Source organism: Vombatus ursinus, unplaced genomic scaffold, assembly GCF_900497805.2.
Source record: "Vombatus ursinus unplaced genomic scaffold, bare-nosed wombat genome assembly UNPS02014786.1, whole genome shotgun sequence".
In the NCBI taxonomy this organism is placed as follows: domain Eukaryota; kingdom Metazoa; phylum Chordata; class Mammalia; order Diprotodontia; family Vombatidae; genus Vombatus; species Vombatus ursinus.
Window position 1 is genome coordinate 9,244,403 of NW_020954564.1, and position 21,219 is coordinate 9,265,621.

At 38.4% G+C, this 21,219-nt stretch overlaps 1 protein-coding gene across 1 annotated transcript in view; it reads right to left on the reverse strand.

Moving 5' to 3' along the window:
- Nucleotides 1-1,361: 1,361 nt before the first annotated feature.
- LOC114047191 (26S proteasome non-ATPase regulatory subunit 5) overlaps nucleotides 1,362-21,219 on the reverse strand; it is a 20,196-nt gene continuing 338 nt past the window's right edge. Inside the window, exons 2-10 of the mRNA XM_027867999.1 lie at nucleotides 9,098-9,242; nucleotides 8,698-8,811; nucleotides 7,894-8,022; nucleotides 6,745-6,854; nucleotides 5,994-6,136; nucleotides 5,448-5,639; nucleotides 4,400-4,509; nucleotides 3,691-3,831; nucleotides 1,362-2,985 (exon numbers count right to left, since the gene is read on the reverse strand). Of these exons, the coding sequence (XP_027723800.1) occupies nucleotides 2,728-2,985; nucleotides 3,691-3,831; nucleotides 4,400-4,509; nucleotides 5,448-5,639; nucleotides 5,994-6,136; nucleotides 6,745-6,854; nucleotides 7,894-8,022; nucleotides 8,698-8,811; nucleotides 9,098-9,242 (1,342 nt within the window). The 3' untranslated portion in view covers nucleotides 1,362-2,727. The remainder of the gene's footprint in view (nucleotides 2,986-3,690; nucleotides 3,832-4,399; nucleotides 4,510-5,447; nucleotides 5,640-5,993; nucleotides 6,137-6,744; nucleotides 6,855-7,893; nucleotides 8,023-8,697; nucleotides 8,812-9,097; nucleotides 9,243-21,219) is intronic.

Here is a 21,219-nt window from a genome sequence, read left to right on the forward strand (position 1 = left end):
GCTAAAAAAAATCATAGCTCCATCATCTAGTGTCAAAGAATTATATGTACCTACTACAAATAAATCTTAATTTTATTCTTATAGTATACAAGTTCCTTGAGTTAGCTCATTTACCTCCTATGTTAGTAATTTTCAGCAGAAATTTTTCAACTAAGTCCAAACAGGCCCCACAATACAAACAGGAAGCAATTAATTCATTCATTTAGTGTTGGCACATCGTATTTCTCTTACAGGCTAGACAAGAACTAAGTACTAGAAATATATAATATTAAGAGGTGGAAGAGACCTTAGAAGTTATCCAGTCTAAATTTCTGTCTGATACATGAACTGACTCAAAAATATCCCAGAGTTATCTAGCCTTTACTTTGTCAGAACTGGAAAGGACATTAGAGATCATTGCCATCAAGTTAACTCCCTAATTTTATAGGTGAGGAAACTGAGGCTTAGAGAGGTACAGTGAGTTGTCTAAGTCATACTACTAGTAAATGGTAGTCTATACTCAAACCTAATTCTTTTTTATTCCAAATCTGGTATTCTTTCTATTATCACCACAAATTAGAATTCTCTTAAAATGCAATTTTAATATGAAAGACAAAAAGCGAAAATTGGATTTTGCACACAATGCTAATTCAGCAATTTCAAATTAAAATTTTAGGATTTGAATGTTAATTCAGCAGACTTTTCGCTCAAGTTCCTGAAACTGAATCATATTTTTCTCTATGCAACTTGGTTTCGAAATTAGCACTATTACTTTACCAGAGACAGCAAGGAGGTATAGTGGCTGAATCTGGAAACAAGAAGTCCTGAATTTAAATCTGGCCTCAAACACTTACTAGATGAGTGACCCTGGGCTAGTCATTTAATGTCTCCCTCAGTTTCCTCATCTGTAAAATGGGGATGATAACAATAACACCTACCTCCCAGGATTTTTCTAAACATCAAATATAGTTATGTTATTGGTTTAGAAAGATGTTTCTTTTCTGGTAATAACAATAACAACTAACATTTAAATGGAGCTTTAAGATTTGCAAAGCACTTTACAAATATTACATTTGATCATTATCTCTGCCTCTTAGAATTCCTAACTCCCTTCAAAGCACAGCTATTCAAATGGCCCCTTCCCTATGAGGTCTTTCCTGAACCTTCTAAGTGCTAAACCCTCTCCTTAAGAAATTATATTGTATTTATTTATTATAGTCTTATATGCTATTTCCTTCAAGAGAAAGTAAGCTCTTTGAAGGCAGGAACTATCTCATTTTTGCCATTGGATACCCCAATGCCCAGCACAGTGCTTGACTCAACATTAGTAAATGCCAACTGATTACTTTTATATAGTTTTCTTGGATGGAAGAGTCACCAAATTCATTTGGAAAAATTCAATTTATTTCAATACACTAATGTATGAAAAAGCAAGTCGTTAGGTTTACTGATGTGCTACAGAGGTAATGAAAAGTGGAAGGAGTGCTAGCTGGGTAGTCAGGAGACTTGATTCTAATTGGTTGGCACCAACTCACTGTATGACCCTAGGCAAGTTACTTCCCCTCTCTGGGCCTCAATTTCCTCATCTATAAAATTGTAAGATCCCAAAGGTCCCTTCCAGCTCAAAACTTCCACAATTTTAAAACCATCTTTAACAGATATTTACTAAGCACTTATATTTAGGGTACTGTGCAAGGTACAAAACACGTGAATGGTTAATGGTGATTGGGGAAAAATTAATACTTATTAGCTTCAGGTACCTTATAAATCGAACATCCTATTTCTAGTAACTCAAGTTTAGTACTTACGAAAGAAATACTGAGTGTCAAGTCACTTCCAATTTTAACACTCAATGAATCCAAGTACTCTGTAGGGAACAGAAGCTATAGAATAAGAATGCGTCTTCAGCAGGTGTTGCTAGGGAGAGTTTTAATCAAGTACGATGGGAAAAAAGTAGAGTCAGATATAAAAACAGAATAGATGCAATTCAGTAGTTATAGCATAGAGTCATCAAAACAAGATTTCAAATTGGAAGGGTTTTTTACCCCCTGGATTTTCCTTAAGTCACAGAATGTCTCATTTCCTAACAAAGAACAACAACAATTATAAAAATTCATCTCAAAAGCTCACCAGAGACCTTATTAAAAATAGTTTACTTGCATTATAAAGATGAGAACACATAATTTTAGGGGTCCACACTGCTTTATAATCTAAAGAATATGCACATCCAATAGTGAGGAGGTAGTAGGATAAAGAACAAAAAGGTTTGCCAAGAGGATAAGAGAATTCCTAATGTAATTTGCTTCTCTTTTGAATAAAGCAGGATTCTTTGTGGCAGAAAGCATTTTCTATTGAGGTATCTATAGGACAAAGGATTTCCCAGCATTTGGGACTATAAATATTTTTTTAATTATATGCAGTTTTGGCAAGATCATGTGTATTTAGGGAAGCAGAAAAATACTTAGTTCAAATAATGACCAAAGTCCTCTGCAATATGGAATACTTTCTTTTTACAAAGAGCTCCAAACCCCTATTCCACAATGTACTTCAAATACAGCAACAACAAATGCATAGTTGTCAGTCTACCTTAAACACACCATGATAATTTTTTTAAAAGTGCAATTAGACGTAGAAGTATTTTCTATTATGTTAAATACAAATAAACAAACAAAAAAAAAAACCCCTCAAAGGTCTTTGGAAGATGTCTTGGTCACGAAGATTGGTCCCCTAAACTGAATTTTGTGGAACTCATTCTGCTCCTTCCACAGCTGTTGTTGAAACAGACTTCACGAAGTATGGGCCTTCCCTCAGGTAAGCTCTTAGTCTTAAATAATATTGGTTTCCAAAGATTTCTGCGATTGTTTTCGAGTTTGCAAGGGCTTTCACTAGTTCATATTTGGCATCTTTTGAAGCTTTATCATGTTCCACGGACCGATCCACAACGTATTCCACAAACCCTGGGCTGTTAAGCATAAGTTTCTGAGCCCAGGGTTGGTTTGCAATGGCCTAAAGAGCAACAGAGGAAGAGAACAATTCCTTTTTAATCTCAAAAAAAAAAAAAAAAAAAAAAGTTATAATGACAGCTAAGGATGGAAGCTCCTTAAAGACAGGGTCTATATCTTACTCGTAAAATTGATAAAAGCTCCCATTTACAGCTTACAAAGTATTCTCATTAAAGCCCAAGAGAATAAATATTATTATCCCTACTTCACAGATGAGGAGACCACAGCTTAAAGAAGTGAAATGATCTGCCATGGTTACATATCTATTAAATGACAGAACCAAGACTAAAACTCAAGTTTTCTGCTTCCAGGACAAAATGCTTCTTCCACTTCTTTATGGCACCTTATCCAACACAGAGCACTAAGCTTTGCATTACAGGTAGGTACTTAAATGACTTGAGAACAAATCAAGAAATTAAAGAAGGATTTAGATACCATCATGTTACATCAAAAAGGAACTCAAAAGACTTTATGTATGCCTTGATTAAAATGTACTAGACTAATTTCTGCACAGGGCAGGAAAAAAAAAACCCACAAAATTCCACAGCATATTACTACTTTTCAGATGTTTAAGTCTCATGAAATCGGAAATTCCAACCTCTATTACACACAAAAATAAAATCATTTGTCTAATCGACAGGAATATATAAGTTAAAACTACTTTCTAGCAATTATACTTGACACTGCTTACTTGGGAAGGAACACTTACTGTGAACACTTTTAATGCAGCACAATGCAGCTCCGGGAAAGGTTGGGTGCTGATCCCCCTAAAATGTTCCAATGGTTCCCGAGTTAAAGATGAGAACCAGAATTCTGTCATTCTTAGGAGATCATCAGTCTGTTGATCACACTGTAGGACAAAGAGGGGAAAATTACTTAATGTTTTTCAATATGATAATAAGAGCACAGACTCTCGGAATTTACAGCTAGAGCCTTAAAGGGTTCAAACCCCTCATTTTACTCTGAGCTCCAGAAAGGTTAAGCCACTTGCCCAAGATAAAACAATGTATAAGCAGCAGAGACAGGATCTAAATCTAGGTCCTTTGATTCCAATATCTTCACAAACATGTAGCTGAGAAGAATACAGGATTAGTAACCAGAGCCCTGGATTCTAATCATATCTCTACCAATATCTGTGTGATCATGATCAAGCCATTTTACTCCACTGGATCCCAGTTCCCACAACTGCATGTAAAATGAAGAAATTGGACTAGATCATCTCTAAGGTCACTCCCACCTCTAAGATTCTATGGTAACTCTTATATTAACACTAGCCACTAAAAGGGTATGCCCAGTAAGACTAAGGATAACACTTACCTAACAAATGTCTTCATCTGAATTTTGAAATGTCAAATCACATAATATTTAGTCTACCAAACATAATCTACTAATTTCTATCAACATTTTCATCTACTTACTGGTAAATGAAGAAGAGAGGAAATCGCATCCAAACACCTAATTTTTAGTTCTGTTGAAGCATTCTTTGCCTGGTGTCCTATTCTCTTTAGCAGATGTTCAAACCGACTTCCTTTGGGAAATGGAAAATCAGAAAATTATACTTTCTGTTTATACGTAAAGACATTCTCTAACTCCAGACTACAAATAAATGTACTTTTGGAGATCAAACAACAGCTATGAAAACGTGTGCCTAAGTACACACACATAAAAAATCGCACTGATTTTAAAACTCTAGTCCAAAAGCACCCTTGAGGTAGTCTACAGTTCTTGTCTCTTTGGTTGGGAGTCCTTAGGGTTGCCAATCAATCAGTATTTCTGGCATAGCTGGCATTGTATCATAGATGCTGGTTGCTTCATACCATGTCTTGCATTGTAGCCAAGGTTTTGTTTTTGATCATTGTCTGTACTGTGTATAATTATAGTATCCCCAATACTATTTGTTATGAAAGATACTTATTTACAATATGCCTATAGGTAAAACATCAAAAGCACTATTATCATTGTAAATCTCTATGTTTTATGCATTGGTAAACTATACTAGAGAAGGGATCAGAGTCATCAATCTACCATAAAGTCTGCATGGTCTAGTATTCAAAGGATTAGGTGTCGAGTGACTTGAGTTCTAGTTCAAGCTTTCCCCTAACATTCTGTATGACTTTGGACAAGTCACTTCACCATTTTGAGTCCACATCTCCATCTATAAAATGAAGTTAGGAGAGTAGATGATCAATAATGTCCCTTTCATAACTAACATTAAAGGATTCTCTAAGTGACTAGTGAACCAAGACAATTTTGATCTACTGCAAAAGGGAATTATTAGTGAGTCTGAAAAGTGACTTTTTAAGAATGGGTCCAAATTCATTAAGATTGTAAAAACAAAACAAAACACCAATTTTCTGCAATTTATTAAATCTACCAGCAATCAACTTAATGATAAACAACTGAATTTCATCATCTTCATCAAATAACAAAACTTTGCTTTAGAAATCTAACACAAACTGCACCAACCTGTTTTTTGTAAAACCTGTTTTCCTTCCACATTTGAGCCCAGGATCCCTAAGGTGTCCACTGCTACTCCTATCATGGTTGGGTCCTGACCCTCTGCCATTTCAAAGACTTTTTCTATAAAGATTGGATATCGTTCACAGATCTGTTGAGGGCTATCCACTATTGCCAGGTTGCCAAAAAATTTGACAAATCCTAGAGAAAGTCACAAAGAAGCAATTTGAATCAAGTAGCAAAATAGCACACACTGGACTGTAACTAGCTTTACCTTGTGTTTCCACATAACTGAGCTGTAGGAGAAACATGACTAAATGTTCTAAGCATTAGGAGACATTTCAAAGACAGTGCCAACAGCAATTCCCTAAACAAGGAACCTGAAAAGACAGAGCAGAGGCTTCAGCAGATGTTTCTTTAGGATAAAATGACTCGGGACTCTTCTAAAAGGAGTCAGTTCTAAGGTTTTTTTCAAAGACAACAAACCCTGGCCTCTTTTCTAAGCAGATGATTCAGTGGTTGCCTCTATTACAAAGGAAAAACAATGTCTATTACCTGGCAAATAGAAACTGGAGAAAGGATCAGAATCTGCCCCCACGATGATATTAGAAATTTGATCAATTATTCCTTCTTGGGAAAGGTACTGTCGTCCATGATGAGTGTATGCCAGTGATGTCACCATTTCTATACAGGTGGCTCTGCAATATATAAAATGAACAGAAGGATTTTAATTAGCTGACATCAGAGTACTTTTAATGAACAAGAATTTGTACACTGTACGTTGTATTATTAAAAGCATTACAAAAATGAATCACTCAATCTGAGATACTCAAATGCTGCTCCTTCCAGCTCTAACATTCTATGATTCTGTGACTTAGTTTATGGATATTACTAATTAAGATCACATTTATAAAACACAGGGTAAAAGGTATGTCTTGATTTTTTCTTTTTCGCGTAGTGACTTAAGTTTATACTGTCTCCTCTCAATTAACTAATACTATGAAACAACATGGGATAGAAAGAGACCTCAGAGAACATCTAGTCCACCCCCCTTCTTCTATGTATGAGAAAAACGAAGTCAAGAAAGGCTGACTGCCAAATTCACATAAGGAGGTAGTAGAGCCATGACTCTAACCCAGGACCTCTACCTCAAAATTCAATGCTCTTTTTACTACGCCAGTTGCCTCTAACAAAGGCTCTGACAATCATGCCTAGATGGTCATTTCTTCTAAGGGTCTGTTAGGGAGCTGATCTGGCTGAACTCTAGGCAGAGGTTTGCTTTCCAAAATCACCATGTTCAACCCACCTGACTAGCACATCATCACCAGTCAGCTCTCTAATGAGCTGGGTTACTAATCCGCTGTTGGTACAGTATTTTAAGGATTCTGGTGACACAGAGGCAATCTCCACAATCAGCTAGAGTAAAACAAAAACAAAAACAGAGATGTAAAAAGAGCCAACCAGTATAACGCTGGTTCTCAATTTAACCTAAAATAAAGACTGAGGGAACTTAAAATAGCATTTTTAGTTCTAAATAAAACCAACACATGCCTCTACCCTGAGCTTGAAACTTCACACAATACACTGTCAACACAGAAAAAAACTATGATGTTTTTAAAATTTTCCCTATGTTTTAAAGGAATGATGTTGGATGTTTTAGATTAAGATTAGAACAGAACTAGCAGGGGCAGCTAGGTGGCCCAGTGGATAGAGCACCGGCCCTGGATTCTGGAGGACCTGAGTTCAAATCTAGCCTCAGACACATAACAATTACTAGCTGTGTGACCCTGGGCAAGTCATTTAACCCCATTGCCTAGCCAAAAAACCCAAAAAACAAAACAAACAAAAAAAAAGACAGAACTAGCAACGAAAACTTTTAGTCTTTGTTTTTAATCCTATTAAAAAGCAAATCTAGCTTGCAGACAGTCAACATTTCAGGATTTAGGTTCTATCTATTCATAGGATCATAGGATTCAGAGTTGGAAGGGATACAGATAGTTCATCCCTCATTTTACAGGTCACAAAACTAAGAAAGATAAAGTGACTTGCTAAAATCAAATAAATAGAAAGTATCAGAGACAGGCTTTAAATCCATTAACAACTATACTCTGTTGCTTCAATTAGGCACTTAATAAATGTATGTGTGTGTGTGTGTGTGTGTGTGTGTGTGTGTGTGTACCTACGTGTTTGTCTTCCCTTCTCAGTTAAATGTTAAATTCTCTGTGGACAGAGCCCCTCAATCCGGTGAAATTTTTGTATCCCATATTATGTTGCAATCTGTCACATACACAGTAAACAAACACTTATTTGCTGATTGTTCTTTATACTGCAGCATGTACTATAATCTGTAACATATTGTCAATATTAAAATCTAGCATGATTTTCCTGGATCATCCCACAACAAGCTCTTTGTATATTTTGGTATAGACAATATAAAGTACAGTTTTCATTTTACCTCATAGACCCTGTACCGTACGATGTCACTAGTTTTCATTACATTTTTCAAATCATCTAGCAGGCTGCTTTCAAATAAAGACTCCAATCCAGCTTGAGTTAAGGATATTCTTGACAATGACTTGATGGCCTTGCAAAAGGAAATAATTTTCTTAATCGTGTAAACACAGGAAAATAATGGTAATACAAAAGTACTTTATGAAGAGCTTAACATATATTATTTCATTGGAAACTCACAATAACCCAATAAGAACAGTTATAATTTTCTCCATTTTATATCTTGGGAAACTGATGATCAGAGAAGTTAAGCCACTTGTTCAAAGTCACACAGATAGTAAGTGGCAATGCCAGGCCTTGGGCTTCTTTCCACTATACCATGCTATTTCCCACTAACTGAAAATAGCAAGCTAAAAAAATCAATGGCTCACAACTAAGAACTTTTTATAAGGTTTCTTCTGACAACAACTGAGTAAATGAGAACTTTATGTATACTACACTATGCAATCTCAAGGAAAGGGGCAAAAACTTACTAATTAGCATTCATTTAGCAATGCATCACTGAGATACCCCAAAAGAGGCTTCCAATTCAATTACTAAAAACTATCCACACAAATCCTTCACTATCAAAACTACCTTTTTTTTTTTTAAAAGAGATCAGCTTCTCTGCTTATTTGCTATGTCTAGGAGTGTTCTAAAGGGGATTCTCATTCAAGTATAGATTAAACTCAGTTATCTCTCAAATATTACATTCCAACTCTGAAATCTTGTGATTTAAGAGTGTGTTTCACACATCTAGAATACTCACCGCTTTAGCTACAGACAATTTTTCTGCACCAATGCAATAAATTATTTCCTTCAGTAATTCAGGACTATTAAGAATCTCAGTAACAGCCTCTGAATTTTCTACAATTCTTCCAACCTGAAAAATTACAAGATCTTAATCAGCCAACAGACTCCCATTGTAGGATTACAATACAATACTCAAACATCTGCATCTGCTGAGACACATAATCATTCCACCCCTCAACAAAATTCCTTTTATTATGCATTAAGGATCATTATCACAGCAGTATGAGTCAGTGTAAATCCTGATATAGACCCCCTCATCATCACAACTGGATTATAACTGCCATTATACACCCACATCTCTGTAGAAAAAGAAAAATCTTGTGCAGGGCAGCATGTGTACTATTAAAATTCCATACCTGGGACAGGGTGAGGATTACCACAGCATCATCAGAGTGAGATAAGCCCCTGTGCAGTTCATCCCTAAGGTTTCGGGCCACGTAGACTGGTTCCATAGCTTGGAGAACTCTCTCCAGTATGGACACACACAAGGTAGTCTGTTCCCTGAAAACCAAGACCCATCATTTATCAAGACAGGCAGAAAGGAAGTCACGTAGGATATAAATAGCAGGGTGGTTTAGCAGTCTGTTAAATTCCAGTATTTTCACTGACTTACCAAAACTGATCTATGACTAGCACCCAGCCTATAGCTTTGCATATCTGTACAAATAAAACTGATTAAGTTGGGGGAGGGGGGGAAGGGAAGGACTGTTTCTGATGTACTAGGGGAAACAAAAACTCCTAAATCTGCACAACTAACAGACCATGTTTTACACTGTTCGTGAACATTCAATGGACAACTAACAGATCACGTTTTACCACTGTTTGTGAATATTCAATGCACCTTTCACAAATGAATTTCTGGTCATTTGGTCCACTATTAGGACAACCTAATGTAGGCTGCAACTATGTACCATGCCATGTACTCAGCACATGAGAAAACTGAGAAGTAAAAGATATAATCCTTGCCCTATAATGCTTCTTACAAGCATGTTGGGGAAACGTGTTTCATATGAAACAGGTTAAGAACAAAACATCACATAATTAAATGTGATAGTGTAGAATAGGAAAGATATGCTGTGACAAAGTCATGTTCATTAAATATATACAGTTAATCAAACAACAGGTTACCTAGTATTTAACTCTTAGTAATTTTCTTTCACCACTACCCAAATAATCAGGTTTCTCTTCCAAGGACTGTCTTTGGGACTTCAGCCTTTTCCATTGAATTCTCTCCCATACCAATCCTGCGTAATCTTGACACACAATACAAGCTCAGCCAGTTGCTTAGGATAAGGAGGAAAGAATGTGGTACGATACAACGAAGATTGCAATTAGAAGCAATGAAACATGAGTTTTAGTCCTACTTCTGCTACTGAACTTACCACATGACCTTGGTTATTAAATCACTTCATTTTGTTAGACCTGTTTTCCCATATGTCAACTGAGGAGGTTTGAAGTCTAAAGGTTTGAGTCTAAAGACTCTTTTTTTTTTTTTTTCCAGGCAATTGGGGTTAAGTGACTTGCCCAGGATCACAGCACTAGTAAGTGTCAAGCGTTTGGTCTGAGGCCACATTTGAACTCAGGTCCATCTGATTTTAGGGCCAGTGCTCTATCCACTGCACCACCCAGCTGCCCCTAAAGACTCTTCAAACTCTAACATCTAATTATTTTCAAGTTCAGAGTGTACATTATATACAAACAAATAATTTGGAGGCACATATTATTCATGCCATTGATTCAGATTAACACAATATTCAAACTTTTGTGGTTTCCTTTTTAAATAAATTTCTGGTTCTATTTCTCACTTTTACTTACAGATCAAAAAATATTCTATTCTCTATCAGTTCCAATTGACCTGCAATCCAGTACACCTAATACGTTGAGTAGTAAGACTCCTGTCAGCTCTCTCAGAAATCATGAAATGGTCTCCCTTCCTTTACCGGGTAGATGGCTCACTCTCAGCTCTAATTTCACCTTTCTTTACAAATTAACCTACCTCTCATTACCTATTATCCTTTTTTCACAATCTACTGCTATTCTAAATTCAAATCAAACTATCTAGCTTTTGACTCTTTTTTTCATTTTTTTATTCATCTCTTTTATTTTTACATCACCTATATTCCTCCCTACTCCCCCATTCCTCCTTCTCCCAGGCAGTCATCCCTTAGGATAAAGGATTTTTTAGAAAGAAAAAAGAAAAACTAATCCAGGAAAACCAACTGATACATACATATTATATGCAATGGTTCACACCAATGGGTCCTCACCTGTGCAGGAAGCTAGCCCTCTTTTTCCTTTTTTTTTTTTCTTTTAAGGCAATCAAGGCTAAGTGACCTGCCCCGGGTCACACAGCTAGTAAATGTCTGAGGCCATATTTGAACTCAGGTCCTCCCAGCTCCAAGGCCAGAGCTCTTTCCACTGCGCCACCTAGCTGCCACTAGCCCTTTTTTTCTAAAACAATCCTATTACTTTTTCTATTGTCCCTCTACTTTTACATAAGCCACTTTCTGCCCTAAACATCTGTCCAAAAATACCCATTAAATAAATATCCAGCACTTTACAGTTTTGTGGGATTGATAATACACACACACAATTTAACACGAAATACACAATAAATGAAATGAGAGGTAGGAACAATGTCCTATGGAAATTAAGAAATGGGATCAAAGAACACTGCATTGAGAATCGGGAGACCTAGAGTTCCTGGCTCTGCTACCATCAGGTGACCATGTAGCCATGGGAAGTCATTTCAGTTCTCTATGCTTCAGTTTTCTCTTTTCTAAAACAAAAATTACATGACCGCCAAGGTCCTTTTAAGAAGTAATGTGGCATAGGGGCAGCTAGGAGATACAGTGGTTAGAGCACTGGTCCTGGAATCAGGAGGATCTGAGTTCAAATCCAGCCTCAGACACTTGACACTTACTAGCTGTGTGACCCTGGGCAAGTCACTTAATTCCAAATGCCTCAGGAAAAAGAAAAAAGAAAAGAAAGAAAATAGAAGTAATGTGGCATAGTAAACAGGGGGATTGGAGTTAGAAAGACCTGGGATCAAGTCCTGCCTCTGACACATACTAGTTTTATTATCATAAGTAAGGCACAATCTCTCAGTGGCCCAGGCACCTCTCTCAGACTGCAGATAAGCTGTTGATCTGCACTGGTAAAAGGAGTTTCCACACAATCTCCCAAACAGATGAAAGCTCTAAAAAAGTTTCCTTACTACTATAAAATTCTGTGATAATCTGTGGATTCTGATAAGGAAAATTAGGGAAGGTATCACAGCAAAGTTAGCAGTGAGCAGGAAGAGGGAGGTTACAGGTAGAAATAACAGCTAGGCGTCTGCTATGAATCAACAAATAAAAAATTCAGGTTCTGAATTACTGGATGATGAGGAATGGACAAGAAGGAATTAAGATCCTGTAAAGGCAAAATCTAAAGGACTCTGCTACTAATTGGACTGGTGCAAAGAAAAGTTAAACATCAAAGTCCAGAAAGCCATATTAACATTTAAGAACACTCCTGTCTCGGGCAAACTGGGGTATATCGTCAGTAAGTCAACCAGAATTTCTTATGTCAGGCACAGTGCTAAGCACCCGGGATAAAAAGAAGGGCAAAAGACAATCTCTACTCTACAATACTGAAACAATCATGTATAAACAAGATCTACATGGGAAAAATTAGGGGTAGTCCCAGAGAAAAAGCACTAAGATTAAGAGGAGTAGGAACACTTTCTAGCAAAAGGTATGACTTCAGCTGAGATAAGAAGAAAGTCAAGTAAGCCATGCGGAAGAGATCTGGAAAGAGAGCATTTCAAGTACGAGAGACAGTCAACGAAACACTCAAAGTCAGGAGATGGAGTGTCCTGTACAAGGAACAGCAAAGAACAGTGTCACTTGACTGTAAAGTAAGGTGTAAAACGACAACAAAGGTAGGAAAGGGCTAGCTTATGAAAAGTTTTGAAAGTCAAAAAGTGTAAGATTTTATTTTTGATCCTGGAGGTGGTAGGAAGCCCTTGAAGGCTACTTAATGGGGGGGGGGGTGTAGGGAGTGATATGGTCAGATCACTTTAGAAAGATCAGTTTGACTGCTGAGTGATCGACCAACTAAAGTGGAGAAAGACTTAAGACTGGGAGACCAACTGCAGGCAATTGCAATAATCTAGGTATAAGGTGAAGAGGCCTTCTGGGGGCATATGTAAGAGATTTTTATAAAGGTAAAATCAATAGGCCTTGGCAAGATTGGATATAAGAGGTGAGAGTGAGGAGTCAGGAATGACATCTTGATTGCAAGCCTGAGTCACTAAGAGTTATGGTCGTGCCCTCCATAGTAACGGGAAAGAAAAGAAGAGAAGGAAGGCTTTCAGAGAAAAATAAGGAGTTTCATTTTGAACATGTTGACTTTAAGATGTCTATGGCAGAAATATCAAACACTGCCTTCAAAACTCCCCCAATCACATTAAAATGTAATTGGGGAATGTTTAACAAAACAAATAAAAATACAATGCAACAGAGATAATATTAATTTATGGTTTTCTAAGTCAATACACAGCTTGCAGGAATCCATTTCTATTTGAGTTTTACACCACTGGTCTATAGGAAATCCAGCTGGAGATGTCCAACAGAGACTGAAGGTTAGCAGAGAGATTAGGACTAGTAGGTTTGAGAATCATCTGTACAGAGAAGATAACTGAATCCACAGAAGCTGTGAGATAATCAAACAAAAAAAACTAATAAGTGATCTGACAGGTAAAAGGAAAACCATGAGAGAACAGTGTTATGAAAACCTAGAGGAATGAGAGTATGAAGGAGGAGGGTGATCAACAGTCTAAGAGACTGTAGAGAGGTCAAGAAGAATGAGGATTGAGAAAAGGTCATTAGATCTGGCAGTTAAGACATCATTAGTGACTTTGGAGAGAGCATATTCAATTGAATAATAAGAAGAGAGTGAGAGGAAAGGAGATATAGGACAACAGCTAGCAGAGATGAACAGATTAAGTGAGGCTTTTTCTAAAGATGGGTAAGATGTGTGTATATTTTGTAAGGCAGTAGGGATACAGTCACTAGACAAGGAATGATCAAAGATTCCTAAGAGAATGGGGATGACAGAACAACCTGCTGGAGAAGATGGGATGGAATACGATCACTTGTGCATACAGAGGCAAAACAGGAATAAGGGAGGTGATAGTGATAGAAGGCATATGAGAGATGTAAAATGAGAAACAGGGGAAAAGAGGAAACTCTTGGTAAACAGCCTTGACTTTTTAAGTGAAATATGAGGCAAGGATCTCAGCTGAAGGGGCAAGGGAAGGGGAACTGTGGGAGGTCTAAAAGAGATGAAAAGGTTTGGAAAAGCAGAAGTGGTGGATGGGGCAGTAAACTGATTTGGGAAATGTAAAAGGATTGCCTTGCTGCAGGCAGGGGACCCAGTTGAGATCACATAACATAAATCTGTAATGGACACAGCAAAATTTCCCAAGTTTCTCCACCTCTGTTGGGCAGTATACAAGTATGAGTGAAGGCAGCAGATGGTGAGAGTAATTTAAGGCTGGGGTTTGGCAGGGCAAGATCTATGATAGGATAAAGGGGCAAAAAGATTCAAAATAAGATAGAGAAGGATTAAAATGGTTCACCAAGGCATCAAGACAGGGAAGGGAAGAGAGTATAGCCAATGCAGGGATGATGGCCTGGGCAAGAACTAAGAGGGGGAGGGATCTGGAAGTTGTCATGAAGACAAAGAATAGGGTTTGAAGTTGTATGGCAAAGGCAGAGGAAGAATGACAGCAGATTATGATCAGATAAAGGAATTTCAGAGCTCATAAACATGGATATCAAATACTTATAGGTCATGGAAAGATCAAAGGTATAACCATCTCTGTGTGTATCCGTGCCAAAGTGGAGGAATAGGGCATGGGAAATGAATAAATTGAGGAGCTGGGACGTTAGAGTGCTTGAGGGAGCATCAATATATATGCTGAAGTCCCTGAGTATGAGGGCAGAAGGTGGAGAGAAAAGACCAGGGGCCAGACAATGAACTCACTGAGGAAGAAAAACGCCCTAGGGAGACAATGAACAGAATGAACTTCAAAGGAGGACCGGGATGGTAGTAGGATAACCTGGAAAGTGGCCAAGGGAAGCAAGAAGTAATCCAATTCTTCCACCATGATCAGTGAGTCTGGGAAAGGGGGTGGGGCAGAGTGGAACACTGGTATGAGTCAAAGTAAAGCCAGTGACAAAAAGGGATACCAGGAAGCTGTGTCATCAGAAGGGAGCCAAACTTAGTGAGTACAAAAAGACGGACAGAGAAAAGGTTTAAGACGAAATCTAGTTTGTTACCTATTGAGCAGATATTTCAGTAAGCACTGTGCTTTAGAACACAGTGGAAGACTGAAGTAGCTTTAGAGAGGGAGGACAGGAGAGAGGGAGATTTGGGTTGAGAGAGATGGGAATAAGGGAGTAATCAGTGGGGAAGAGAGAATGAGGTGTAAACAATCACAAACAAGGGCTAGGTTAAAAATCACTAGGATGAGGTGTGTATGATAGTGTGGAAGTATGTTAATTATTGAGGAATGAGTTCAGGTAGGTTATCATTGGACACAGGAGTATGGCCTTGAGCAGAGTTGTCCCAGCGAACTAGGTAGCTGTCTGTAGCTGTCTGTGGTTGGGTGCCTGGAGCTTGATGGAATGGCACAGGCATTAAATATAAGCTACTTCTGTGTCTTATATTTATATAAACATATTTAGGGGAGAGGGTTTGTTTTTTGTTTTTTTTTTTTGGTTTGTTTGTTTTGTTTGTTTTAAGGGCAGCTGGGTGGCACAGTGAATAAAGCCCTGGGCTTGGAATCAGGATGATTCATGTGGTTTCAGGCACTTACTAGCTGTGTGACCCTGGGCAAGTCACTTAACCCTGTTTGCATCAGTTCCTCATCTGTAAAATGAGCGGGAAAAGGAAATGGCAAACCACTCCAGTATTTTTACTAAGAAAACCCCAAATGGGGTCACAAAGAAACTGAATATATATAACCCACATACATTTTTTTTAAAGTATTCTCCCCCAGAGAAGAAAGATATTACTTGGGTCAGAAAATTCAATTCAACAATTTAATAAGAGTTTACTGTGTGTAAAACATCTGTTAAGTGCTATGCTAGGGCTTAGGCACTACACTAGGTAACTTTGTGGAGAAGTGAGAACTTGAGCTGAGCTTGAAGAAAAGGAAAATTCTGGATTAAGGGAAGGAATGGTATCAATTTCCTCCTTAGCTTTCACTCAATAGTAGATAGGGTTTGGGGAGCTATTGGGGCCTACAAAGATCCTCTTCATACTTAGATTTACTAAACCGGGCTTCAAGGCCATCCTTAATCTGGCATCACTTTGCTTTGACAGCAGCCTTCTTTCACACTACAATTCTAAATATGTAAAGCATCAGCCAAGAGCTACCCCTGCCCCCATTATGCACATTTTGTATTTTCATAAAATCATGGAATCCCACAGTTGGAAGGGGACCTTAGACACCACTTATTACTCTACCTTCTGGAGCATAAATCCCTTTTGCTAATAACTCCCACCTCCTATCCTCTGGAGAAATAAGTGTTACTGAATTCAATTCAACTCAATTCAATTCAATAAATATCTATTAAGCCAGGCCCTGAGGATACAAAGACAAAAACAAAACAGTCCCTACTTTCAATGAATGTACAATCTACAAAGGGCATACAGAGAATACTAAACTTGGAATCAGAGGATGGGGTTTAATCTACTTAACAGCAGTGGATCCTTGGACAAATCACTTAACCCCTCAGGGCCTTGTTTTTTTATCTATAAAATGAGGAGGTTGGACTACAGGATTTGTAAGGTTTCTTTCACTATAAATCTATGACATTATAAAGCTATGTACGTAGCTAAGTATATACATGTTAACTTAAGAAAAAAGAGAACACTATTCTGAGTCTTCTACCTTCTCTCTATACTGTCTGATTAGGTAGATGACTTCATCAGCCCCAAATGGTTTAATTATTATCTTTAAGCAGATCATGCGCTCATCTATAGAGCCAGCCCTAGTCTGTAGCATATTTCCTATCTGATATTTGAAAATGAATATCATATACACATTTCAAACTCAACTTGTCCAAAACAAAACTCATCATCTTTCCTCCAATACCGTTCCTCCTTTCCCATTTCTGTCCAGGGCACTACCATCCTTCCAGTCATCCAGGTTTGGAACCTCCTTGTTCTGTCATACTCTTTAACTCTCCCTCATCCCATAGAGCCAATCAGCTGCCAAATCCTGTCATCTATACTTCCTCAACATCCTCACATCTGTCTGACAGCCAACACCCTGGTTCATGAGGGAAAGGGAATAAGCATTTATTAAGCCCCTATTATGTGCCAGGCACTGTGCTAAATAAGCACTTTGCAAATATTAACTCATTTGGAATGCTTACAATTCAAGGAAAAGGCTGAGAGAGGATAAATGACTTGTCCAGAGTCCCACTGCTATGCCTGAGGCTGGATTTGAATTTAGGCCTTCCTGACTCCAGGCCCAGAATTCTATCCACTGTACTACCTGACCGCCTAGTTCAGGCCCACAACAATTTTCACCTGGATTATTCTAACAGTTAGCCTCCTAACTGGTCTTTCTGCTTTAAGTCTCTTCCCACTCCAATCCATCCTCACAAAATGCCAAAGAGATTTAAGGGCAGAAAGTGATGAGTCAGTTACTCCCCTACTCAATAAACTAAAATGGCTATTACCTTTAAAATAAAATATAAGCTTCTGTTTAGTTTTTAAAGTTCTTCACAACATGGTTCCAACCAACCTTACTCTTCTTTCCACACTTCATGATCCTATTAAACTGGCCTTCTTGTTCTTCAAACATGACACTTCATCTCTCTTCTCTCTCCTGTGCTTGGAATTCATTCCCACCTCACCTTCACATGTTAAAATCACCTGTTACCTTCAAAAATCTGCTGAAGTGCCACCTTATACCCAAAGTCTTTCCTGATCTCCCAGTTTCCTAGTACCCTGCCCCTCAAAATTTTACTTTGTATTGATTTCGTAAATATTTACATACACTTTGTCTCCTTCAACAGAATGTAAGCTCTTTTTTCCCCAGCATCAAGTACAGCAGGCACTTGAAAAATTCTTGATTAAAAATTTGGGAGATCAGGAAACACTTCCCATAGGGGGTGGCCTGAAGGAGTTGAGGTTTGAAGGAAGCTAGTTTCTAAGAGGCAGAAGAGAAGAAAAGTTGCATTCCAGGTATGGGTGACAGCCAATGTGATTACAAAGACATGGGAGTAGCCAGTTTGGCTAGAATGAAGACACATGAAAAGGAACAATACATAATAAGCCTGGAAAAATATGTTAGTACCATACTGTAGAGGGCTTTAAATGCACTGAAGAGTCTGCATTTTATCCTAGAGGCAAATAGGGAAACAGTGAAAACCTTTGAGCAGGTCAGAACTTTGCCTTGGTAAGATTTTGGCAGCAGTGCAGAGGATGAATTGCAGTTGCAGGTAGCCAGGTAATAAGAATGTATAGAGCGATGGACCTAGAGTCAGGAAAACCTGTCAACTCTGGCTCCCGATATTTGCTAGCTGTGTGACCCTGGGCAAGTCACTTAACCTGTTTACCTCAGAGGTTTCAACATCTGTAAAAAATGAGGAAAATAATAGCATTTGCCTCCCAGGGTTCTTGTGAGGTCCCAATATGGTTATACATGTAAAGTGCTTTGCAAAACTTAAAAGTACTATGTAAATGATACTCATGGTGACCTGAATTGGGGCAATGGTAGGGACAGGAGAAATGGAGAGATTGTAGAAATATGGAGATGGAACTTACTCAACAACTGATTGGATACAGAGGAGGAGAAAAGGATCAATCCACAAGCATTTATGAAGCACCTACTTTGTGCCAGGTACATTGCAAAATGCTGGGGATACGAAGACAAAGATGAAACAGTCACTGACCTCAAAAGAGCTTATATTTTATCAAGAAAGACAAAATTTACGTTAACAAGTACATTCAAAATAATTTTTTTAAAGGATGATCCCAAGATTGTAAAACTAGGTAACTGGAAGGATTATGATAACTTTCAGAGAAACAGGAAAGTCTGGAGTTCTGTCCTGAACATGCTAAGTCTGAAATGCTGATGGGACAATCAGGTAGGCTCATAGAGAATACAATTAGCAATTTAGATATGAAGTTCAGAATAGGGATGGATATGTAGATTTGGGGACTACTCACACAGAAATGAACCTATATTGAGAGCATGAGATCATTAGCGGAGTATAAAGAGAGGGGAGAAGGTCAAGGAATGAAGAGCCTTAGAGGCCAGCCATCACCAAGGGGTGAGAAATGGATGATGATCCAGCAAAACACTGAGAAATGCTCAAGACAGTTAGAAGGGGACCTCAAGTGACTGCCCTTCGAATATCAAGTGATAGTTATCATATCACTATATAAGTCTTCGCCTTCTCTTCTTCCAGGGTTTTCCTAATTTTCTGCCTCTGTTCATTCCCTATATCTAGAACTCCCTGCCTTTCTTCCCCAAAAACTCTGCCTGCTGACATCTTTCCTGTACTTTATGCCATCTTTTCTATGAAGCATTCCTTTCCTTCGCATATGAACAAAATACTTCTGATTTAAAAATGCAACTCAAATATTAAGAAAACCATATATAGGGGCAGCTAGGTGGCGCAGTGGATAGAGCTCTGACCCCGGAGTCAGGAGCACCTGAGTTCAAATTCCACCTCAGACACATAACACTTACTAGCTGTGTGACCCTGGACAAGTCACTTAACTCCATTGCTTAGCCAAAAAAAAAAAAGAAAAAAAGAAAACCATATATACAAAATATTATGCTGGCTGTAAGGTAATATAAAGTTTAGATAAGGTATAGTACCTATCCTTACATATTTTACAGTCTGGGAAGGGGATAGGGAAGAGAGAAAATTATCACACAAATAAAAACTTTTAAATACTCTTATGCAGGGAGAGACAGGCAGGGAGGCATAATGAAGAAAAAGCTGGCCTTGGAGCCAAGAAGGCTTGGATTCAAGTCTCATTTCTGACATATTGCTGTATAACATTGAGAAAGTCACTTTAACCTCTCAGTGTGCCAGGCAACTATAAACTGCAGATGTCTTACATTTATTAAATTGCTTGTCAAATTCCTACCCCTCAAGCACTTAATCATGTTCTAAGTTTGTGTACTCTCCTAAAAGACCGTGATTACCTTAAGGGCAAACATTATCTTAATAATCATCTTTGTATTCTTTCCTGTCTCTTAAAAACTTTCCTCCAATCCCTCATCCTTGTGCACAAGTGAAACTGACTGGTCCTAGAAGGCCTGAAAAACTCAAGAGTACCAAAAAGACATCCAGATCCTTCCAATGGAGTAACTATCCTTCACCGGCAAAACCTCATGCAACAATCTGCAATCTATGTTCTGTGTTCCTCATCTTATATTTTAAAGTTCCTTCAGTCTCTAATATTCTATGACTCTAAGTAACAAAACCTGGATTGGAACAAAGATATAAAGATGTGTGTGTATATATATATATATATATATATATATAGGATATATATAAATTTCTTTGCAACCCTTGACACTATTTAAAAGATATATATGTGTGTGTGTGTATATATGTATATATATACACACACACATATACACATATATATCAAACTTTCCCTCACAGAACAGACCAAGACCTAGACACATTAACACTTGTAAACCAGTAATGTGGGGAAGATGTTTCAACAACATACTGTGGAGGCTGGAAGTGACTGGAGGAAGAAAAGGGGGAAGGGGAGAGACAAGATGACTGAGCACAGACCAGTTTGCACAGAGGGAGAGGGAGGCAAGTAATGTGAGATTCACTCATTCAACTGTTATTAAGTATCTACCACTGGCAAAGTCTCGTATTTTACAAATAAGGAAGCTGAGGCCCAGGTCATACATGCAGTGACAGCGGCATAATCTGAACCCAAGTCCTCTGATTCCTTCCACTGTATCACACTTCTTCATAATAAATGAGCTAAAAAGATAACAATACTATCATATTTAGCTGGGCAAGTATATTACTATCTATGTATGTGACTCACAGCCCTCTTAGACCGGGGACGGAATGAGGGCTGGGATGTTACCAACGTTTTCTGCCCATTTACGTGTTGCATTAGGGCGGTGCAAAGCACAGCGCTAAGTAATGATTCTGGGGGAGGAGACTTATAGGTCTGCTTGGTGCTGGGAGAAACCTTAACCTGCTTATTTCTGGCGGGGAGTGGCCCCGAGAGAAGGAGAAGCAGCGCGGGCATGTCTCGAACACTGCTCTTCGGCCTCCGAGATCTAAGATCGGGCACCGGGCAGGGCCTGGGGTGGGGGGGGATGCCGGGGCTCCCGGGCCCCTTCAGGTCAGGGAGATTCTCCGGCCTGGCCTCCCGTGGGGGCCCGGGCGCGTCCCGACCTCCCGTGGGGGCCCGG